Below are 9,246 nucleotides of genomic sequence, written 5' to 3'. Positions count from 1 at the left end.
TAATCAAAGTTATCCATTTTGTTTCACAATGTTCTCTATCTCCTGTTTGGTCATGAATTCTTCTGTTCTCCATAGATCTGATAGGTAAACTATTACTTGCTCTCCCAGTTTGCTTATACTATCAACCTTTATATCTAAATCATGAACCCGTTTTGACTTTATTTTGGATATGGTGTGAGATTTTGGTCTATGCTTAGTTTCTGCCATATTCTTTTCCAGTTTTCCCGGTGGTTTTTTTCAAAGAGTGGGTTCTTATCCCAGAAGCTGAGGTCTTTGGGTTTATCAAATAATAGATTACTATAGTTATTGACTACTGTGTCCTGCATACTTAACCTATTCCACTGATCCACCACTCTATTTCTTAGCCAGTAGCAAGCAGTTTTGATGATTTCTGCTTTATAAAACAATTTAAGATCTGGAATAGCTAGTCCACCTTCCCCTTCATTTCTTTTCATTAGTTCCCTTGATATTCTGAACCTTTTGTTCTTTCAGATGAATCTTGTTATTATTTTTTCTAACTGTATAAAATAATTTTTGGTAGTTTGATTGGTATGGCACTGAATAAGTAAATTAGCTTAGGTAAAATTGTCATTTTTATTATATTAGCTCGGCCTACATGTGAGCAACTGATGTTGTTCCAATTATTTAAATCTAACTTTATTTTTGTAAAAAGTGTTTTGTAATTGTGTTGATAGAGTTCCTGGGTTGGTTTCAGGAGGTAAACTCCTAAATATTTTATAATGTCTATAGTAAGGTTAAATGAAATTTCTCTTTCTATTTCTTGCTGTTGGGCTTTGTTGGTAACATATGGAAATGCCAATGATTTATGTGGGTTTATTTTATAGCCTGCAACTTTGCTAAAGTTGCTTATTATTTCAAGTAGTTTTTTTACTTGATTCTCTAGGATTCTCTAAGTATATCATCATGTCATCTGCAAAAAGTGATATCTTTGTTTCTTCTTTGCCTATTCTAATACCTTCAATTTCTTTTTCTTTTCTTATTGCTAAAGCTAACATTTCCAGTATGATATTGAACAACAGTGGTGATAATGGAAATCCTTGTTTCACCCCAGATCTTACTGGAAATGCTTTTAGCTTGTCCCCATTACATATGATGCTTGCTGAAGATTTTAGGCAGATGCTATTTATTTTTTTAAGGAAGACTCCATTTATCCTGTGCTCTCTAGTGTTTTTAACATGAATGGGCATTGTAATTTGTCAAAAGCTTTTTCTGCATTTATTGAGATGATCATGTGGTTTCTGTTAGTTTTGTTGTTGATATGATCAGTTATGCTAATAGTTTCCCTAATTTTGAGTCAGCCCTGCTTTACTGGTATAAATCCTACCTGGTCATAGTGTATTGTTCTTGTGATAAGTTGCTGTAATTAATTTGATAATATTTTATTTAAAATTTTTGCATCTATATTCATTAGAGAAATTGGTCTATAATTTTCTTTCACTGTTTTGACTCTTCCTGGTTTAGGTATCAGCACCATATTTGTATCATAAAAAGAATTTGGTAAGACTCCTTCTTCACCTATTTTCCCAAATAGTCTACATAGTATTGGAATTAATTGTTCTTTAAACGTTTGATAGAATTCGCATGTAAATCCATCTGGCCCTGGAGTTTTTTTCCTAGGGAGTTCATCAATGGCTTGTTCAATTTCTTTTTTTTCTGAGATGGGGTTATTTAAGTATTTTACTTCCTCTTCTGTTAACATGGACAATTTATATGTTTTTAAATATGTATCCATTTCACTACGTTTGTCAAATTTGTTGGCATACAGTTGGGCAAAATAGTTCCTAATTATTGTTTAAATTTCCTCTTCCTTGGTGGTAGCTTCACCCTTTTCATTCTTGATAGTAGTAATTTGGTTTTCTTCTTTCTTTTTTTTAATTAAATTAACCAAAGGTTTATCTATTTTATTGTTTTTTTTTCATAAAACCAGCTCTTAGTTGTCTTTATTAGTTTAATAGTTTTCTTAATTTCAATTTTATTGATTTTTTCCTTTGGAGTTCAATATTTCTAATTTGGTGTCTAATTGAGGATTTTTAATTTGTTCTTTTTTCTAGTTTTTTCTTTTAGTTGTATGCCCAATTCATTGATCTCTTCTTTTTCTGTTTGATTTGTGTAAGCATTTAGAGATATAAAACTTTCCCTAAGAACTGCTTTCACTGCATCCCATAAGTTTTGGTATGTTGTCTCATTATTATCATTCTCTTGAATGAAATGATTGTTTCTATGATTTGTTGTGTAACCCAATCATTTTTTAGGATTACATTACTTAGTTTCCAAATTTTTTTTAGTCTATCTTTCCATGACCCCTTATTACATATAATTTTTACTGCATCATGATCTAAAAAGGATGCATTTAATATTTCTGCCTTTCTGCATTGGATTGTGAGGTTTTTATGCCCTAGTACATGGTCAATTTTTGTGTATATGTCATGTACCGCCGAGAAAAAAGTATATTCCTTTCTATCTCCATTCAGTTATCTCCAGAGGTCTATCATATCTAACTTTTCTAATGTTCTATTCACCTCCTTAACTTCTTTCTTGTTTATTTTGTGCTTAGATTTATCTAGTTCAGAGAAGGGGAGGTTGAGGTCCCGAACTAGTATAGTTTTGCTGTCTATTTCTTCCTGTAACTCCCTGAACTTCTCCTCTAAGAATTTGGATGCTATACCATTTGGTGCATATATGTTTAGTAATGATATTACATCATTGTCTATGCTGCCTTTTAGCAGGATGTAGTTTCTCTCTTTATCTCTTTTGATAAGATCTGTTTTTGCTTTTGCTTTGTCTGAGATCAGGATTGCTACCCCTACTTTTTTTTTTACTTCAGCTGAAGAATAATTTATTCAGCTTGTCTTTTACCTTTACCCTTTATGTGTCACTCTTTTTCAAATGGGTTTCCTGTAAACAATATATTATAGGATTATGGTTTTTAATCTATTCTGCTATCTGCTTCCTTTTATGGGAGAGTTCATCCCATTCACATTCACAGTTATGATTACTATCTTTGTCTTCCTCTCCATCCTTTCCCCCCATTTATGCTTTTCTTTGTCCTTTCTCCTTTTCCCTCCTCACTAGTTATTTGCTTTTGACCACCACCTCCATCAGTCCCTCCTCCCTTCCATTATCCCCTTCCCTTTTCTTTCACTTTACCCTTACTGCTTCTTTCCTCCCTTTTATCCTATCTCCTTTTTCTTTCCCCTTTTACCTCCTACTGCCTATAGGGCAAGTTAGACTTCTATACCTAACTGATTATGTTATTCCCTTCTTGAGCCAAATCTGATGAGAGTAAGGTTCAAACAATGCTCATCCCCCTCCCTTCTTTCCCTCTGCTGTAATAGGTTTTTGTGTCTTTTCCTGTAATGTAATTCACCATTGTCTGCCTCCTCCTTTCTTTGCACATTTTCTTAGATCAGACTAATCCACTTACTTGGATCCTTTTAATCCACTTCATTAGATTTTTTTTTATCATTACATCAAAGTCAACTTATATCCACCCCCTTTATGTATACTCCTTTAACATGGTGTAATAACAATACAGTTCTCAAGAGTTGCAAGTTACAATTTTTAAAAATTGTTTTTACATGTAAATGGGGAAAAATAAAATACTAAATAGTTTAATAAAAAACCTTTCAGGGATTGAAAAAAATTTGGTCACCAGGAGACCATTAGTTATTTGGAAGGGGCTGCTTTTAGGGAATGAAAAGGTTGGAAGCTGAATTATAAATGATTATGAAGAGAGTGAGACGAAGCAAAGTGGAAACCCCTATTGTAGACGGCCTTTTTGAGGTTAACTACAAATTGCAAAAGAGATATAGAATGATAGTTAATGGGGTAGAAGCATCATGAGGATTGGTTGAGGATGGAAAATATATGGCATGCTTGTAGACAGTAAGAAAGAGCGAGAGAGAGAGAGAGAGAGAGAGAGAATAAATGACACAGTGGGGACACTCATAGGAGAGAAGGGAAGGAATTGGGTCACTTGAAGAAATAGAATGGTCAGCCTGGATAAGGAGCAAAGTCATGTCATCATTGTGAGACAGGGGTAAATGCACAGTTTCTTCATCTATAAAATAGGAATAGTAATAGCATTATTATTATTATTGTGAGGATTATTATGATTATTGTGAGGATGACATGAGAAAATATATGTTAAGCACTTTACAAACATTAAAGCATCATAGAAATGTCAGCCATTGATAAATGCTTGTGGATTGATTAATTAACAGATGGCTTGTAGTCAAGGGAGTCACAAGTTAATACAATCTCCAAGGGGATCTAGTTAGCCACACCTAAGTCTCAATCCCATCTTCCATAGAAAGCTTTCTCCAACCCTTCTTAATTCTAGTGCCTTCCTTCCATTAATGATGTCCTATTTATCATATTTAGAGCTTGTTTTATATGTATTTGTTTCTATGTTTTCTCCCATATTAGACTATAAGCTCTCTGAGGGCTGGGATGGTCCTTTGCCTCTTTTTGTATCCCCAAGACTTAGCACAGTAGGCACATGACAAATGTTTATTAATTGATTAAAGACTCCCCACTAAAACTTAGCTTCCCAATGGTAATCCAGTCTCTACTTGAAGAACGCAAATCAGAAGGAACCCCTTACTTTTAGAAGCATTCAGCACATTAACTTTTGTTAAGTTACATAGTAGGCTATGTGCCAGGTACTGCAAATACAGATACGAAGAAGATTCACTATCTAACAGAGAAAGAAAGCCCATTAGAAAGAGTTGTAGTGGGGGATGAGAGGCAAGGGAGAGGGACTAAGATGAAGTCCTGAAGTCAGGTGAGAAATGATAAGATGGCTGTCCTGGGCTCTCTCCCTAAATGGAGGATCTAGGAGAAACTCTTTAATGTCCACCCACTACCTTCTCCAGTCAGAGCTCGGAGGGAGGTCCCCCAGGGCAAGGTTATTGAGGAAATGTGAGTTTCAGAGAAGCAATCCCTTTTGATTTTGGACAGCTTTAGTTGTAAATTGGGGTTTCCCCCTATTGTGTGAAGCCTAAATAACCTATTTTTCCTAATTCTACCTTTTTGCACCAAAGAGGACAAAGCTTCTTTCACTTAGCAACTGTTCAAAGAAGTGAAGTCAGCTCCATGTCCAGGCCTCTCTCCCTAAATACTCACACTCTCCTACAGGCCAAGCATCCCCATGTCCTTCAGTTCTTCCTCTTATAGCACAATCTCAAGGGGTGCTCTTATCTGGAAGTAGGGTGGTGCAGTGGACAGACCACTGGGTTTGGAGTCAGAGTCTCTGGGTTCAAGTCAGAGGACCTGGCCTTACATCTCCCCCCTGCAAATCACTACCTGTATAACCTTGGCCATTTCAAGCCCTGGACTTAGGGTCTGTGGATGTTAAAAAAAAAAAGTATGAGAGACAGTTTCTGAGTAATTTAATCATTTTATTAATTTAGCCAGCACAATTGTTAATAAAAGGATGGTCATCTGGCCTTCTCTCTTAGATCAAAGGCAATCATGGCAGCATATTATCCTAAAAAAGAGGGTGACATTCTGGGTCCCTTCTTGTCTCAAAAGGTTGGCCCTGTGATTTGGGCCCCACTGGGTGGGTCTGTCTGCGTGTGGAGTCTTTCCCAGGCTGTTCTGGCCAAGTTGTCTCTTTGGTTCCCAGTAAACAAGCCCAGATTTCTTTAAGGGGAGAGGAGGGATGGTAGGAGGGGCATGTTTACTCCCAGAAAGCAGGCCTGGCCAAAGGCAGAGGGCCAAGGGCTGGGGCACAGAGGGGAGGTTAGCACTTCCTGGAGCTCTCACTGCTGGTTGATAAAGCAAGACCAGGCAGCAGCTCCAAGGGGACAAACAGAGTTTGAGCTTTGTCCCTTACATGAACCCTGCTCTGGGTGGGCCCAGAGCCACAGCTGTTGCTGCAGGAAGAGGAGGGAGGAGGAGCATGGCTTGTTTAGCCTTGGTGTCAGAGCTGGGGAAAGATGCAGCTCTCTCTGGGAACTGTACTCCCTTCCCTTTGGGAAAGAGCCTCCCTGCAGACCCTCCTTCTCTTCTCTGCCACCTTCCTCATCCTGGCACAGTATCTGCAGAGGAGGAGGCAGCATCACAACTACCCCCCTGGCCCTCCTGGGCTGCCCATATTGGGCAACTTATTCCAGATGGACTTTAAAAACCCCCAAATAATTATTCAAAAGGTAAGGAGTGAGATGGGAGGGCAGGAATCCACTGGCTGTGAGTGGGCATGGGAACTGGGACCCTGGGACCCTGGGAAATGTGCTGGATTGGGCAGCCACAAGCCTGGTTGTCCGTCCCTGCTCTGGGGCTACTTGGGAAGCAACCTCTTGCAATGGAAAGAAAGTCTGGTTTGGGGCTTAGAGGGCCTGGGTTCACATTTCCCTTCTGACTTGTGGGACCTGGAGAAAGTCATATGCTCATCACGTGTGGGGTGTGTCATTGTTGACATTTTATGTGGTCAGGATTAGATGGCTGCTGAGGTACCTTCTGACTTAACTGCTTTTATTCTGATGCCATGTGATAATAATTGTGAAGTGCTTCCCACAGTGATTGGCACACATTAAGCATTATATAACTGTCAATTATTTATTATTATCATTATTATTATCTATAAAGTGATAGGAGAAGTCTTTGAGAGACTGTCTTTTGCTTTTTTGTATCCCCACTATTTTGTACACCCAGTCCCATTAGCATAGTACTTGGCACAAAGTACTTAATAAATGTTCATTAATAGACTGGCAGGAATTGCATAGGCAGCCTCTGAGGTCCCTTTAAAATGTAGAATCAGAAGTACTTAAACTTGGGACAGTCAATTTTAGTAAAAACATTTTTCATCACTGCATTTTAATATACTTGATTTCCTTTATAAGCCTACATATTTTGTTTTATGCATTTAAAAACTTTCTTCTGAGAAGGAAGGCATAGGATTCACCACACTAACAGTGGGGAGACAACAACAACAACACACACACACACACACACACACACACACACACACACGAGAGGTTAAGAACCTGTGGACCATGACTCTGACTCTGATCTTAAGGCTTTAGACAAACCATCCTAAGTCTCTGACGATCATTTCCCTTATTGATCAATCCTGGGTGTTAATATTATGTTGCCAACATCCCAGTAATATTCCTTTCAATGCAGTTCTCCAAACACTAACAGTGATTTTTTTTAACTTGACATATTATCCTGTTGGCTCATATTAGGTGCAGTCTACTCAACCCCTATCTAAAGATTGCTACATCTTTTTGTGTCCTGCACCCCTCTGGTAGTCAGTCTGGTGAAACCAATGGACACTCCCTCAGAATCATGGTTTAAAATAGTGTTATAAAGGAAACTGATTATAATGAAATGCCATTATCTAAATTTAAAGAAAAGAAAACCAAGTTGCCAAAAGCCAGATCTTTTAGTCTTAGCAAGTGTAGTTGTGGAATTGTTGTTGTTGTTATTATTTGTTATTTTAGTGTGAGACTTTACATTTATCCCTTTTGAATTTCACCTTGTTGCATTTGGCCCAATCATAGCCCATCGAATGGTTTTTGGTTGCCTTCATCACCCACTTACCCTTCCCAACTTAGTGTTGACTGAAAATCAGTTAAGTACCCTATCTGTGCCTTTATTCAAGTCATTGATAAAGTGTTAGACAGCCCAGGGCCAAGCACAGATTCAGGAGTAACCCACTGAAGACCTCTTACTTGGGATTTTCAAAAGTTACGTGCTTTGGCAAGAGTCATACAGCTGGCATGGGTCAGGGTGAGACATGAACTCAGGTCTTTATAATGCTGATGCTGATGCTGGGTCTCTATGTAAAATATTCCTGCCTCCCAGGTAAGACTGATATAGCCCTTGCACATTTGTAGAAAACTTTGCATGTGTTATCCCAAGGAATTCTCAGCACACCCTTTTGACATAGTTACTCCATATGCAGAAACTTAATCTTAGAAAAGGTTCAGAGACTGGGTCCCGATAGAGGTCAAGGGTGGTATCTAAACCCAGTCATTAGCCCTTATGATGTCTTACCCATCATGTCAAATTTTTTTTTCTTTTTGAAATCTAAATATCCTTGGCTTCTGAAAATAGTCAGCATATGCTATCAACTTGAAGTCCTTTATTGTCTGAGGTCCTTGAAACAGAAGACCAGAATTCTTGGGCCTGACCAAGCTGTAATGGCTTCAGATAAGGGTGTGGTGATAGACTCTCGGAGTGTCTTTGATGTGAAAACAAGTCTTGCCAGGTTCAGAGAAGCTCATGACCAAATTGGCAACAACATTGATTGACTTTTCCTGTTCTCTCTCAATGACCACTTATTGAGTTTCAAAAGGACTTTGATGGGTGTCAGTGGGAAAGAATCAATCAATCAATTAACAGGCATCTTGTAAGTGCCTGCTGAGTGCAAGGTGCTATAGTAGGGGCTAGAGATTAAGAAAACAAAAGTAAAACTACCCTTGTCCTCTGGGAGCTTATGTTCTACCCACTCCAATGAATTTACTAATGGTTCAGTTTTTGACCTCTAAGTCCTTCCCAATCTTAAACTCCGAGTTGTTCTTTTTTTTTAAGAATTATTTTTTTATTTTATTTTTTTATTTTTAACATGTGTTTTTAAAACTTTGGGTTACAAATTCTCTCCATTCCTCGTCCCCACTCACCCCCATTGAAAAGGCAAGCATCTTGACACAGGTTATAGATGTGTAGTCATGCAAAACACTTCCATAGTAGTACTGTTGTGAAAAACTAAGTATATTTCCCTTCATCCTATCCCACCCCCCATTCATTCTATTCTCTCCTTTGACCCTGTCCCTCTTCAGAAGTGTTTGCTTTTGATTATCCCCTCCCCCAATCTGCCCTCCCCTCTATCAACCCCTGCTCTCTTGTCCCCTTCCCTCCTTATTTTCCTGTAGGGTAAAATAGATTTCCATACCCCATTGTGTATGTTATTCCCTCCTTAAGCCAAATCCTATGAGAATAAGATTCACTCATTTCCTCTCACCTTCCCCCATTTCCCCTCCTCTGTAAAAACTTTTTCTTGTCTGTTTTAAGATATTTTACCTCATTGTACTTCTTCCTTTCTCCTTCTCCCAGTATAATCCTCTCTCACCCCTTAATTTTATTTTCCAGATATCACCCCTCCATCTTCAACTCACTCTGTTCCATCTATCTATCTTTCTATCTATCTATCCATCTATCTATTATCCATCTATCTATCTATCTATCTATCTATCTATCTATCTATCTATCTATCTA

At 38.0% G+C, this 9,246-nt stretch overlaps 1 protein-coding gene across 1 annotated transcript in view; it reads left to right on the top strand.

Annotated features, from left to right (window-relative positions):
• The first annotated feature begins 5,889 nt into the window (after positions 1–5,889).
• Positions 5,890–9,246, top strand: part of LOC114036352 (cytochrome P450 2J2-like) — a 53,789-nt gene continuing 50,432 nt past the window's right edge. The window contains exon 1 of the mRNA XM_027852855.1: positions 5,890–6,176. Coding sequence (XP_027708656.1) covers positions 5,964–6,176 — 213 coding nt within the window. The 5' untranslated portion in view covers positions 5,890–5,963. The remainder of the gene's footprint in view (positions 6,177–9,246) is intronic.

Source organism: Vombatus ursinus, unplaced genomic scaffold (genome assembly GCF_900497805.2).
Source record: "Vombatus ursinus unplaced genomic scaffold, bare-nosed wombat genome assembly UNPS02009824.1, whole genome shotgun sequence".
NCBI classification, from domain to species: Eukaryota; Metazoa; Chordata; class Mammalia; order Diprotodontia; family Vombatidae; genus Vombatus; species Vombatus ursinus.
The sequence above is the reverse complement of the archived record's forward strand: the minus strand, read 5'-3'. Positions and strand labels throughout refer to the sequence as shown.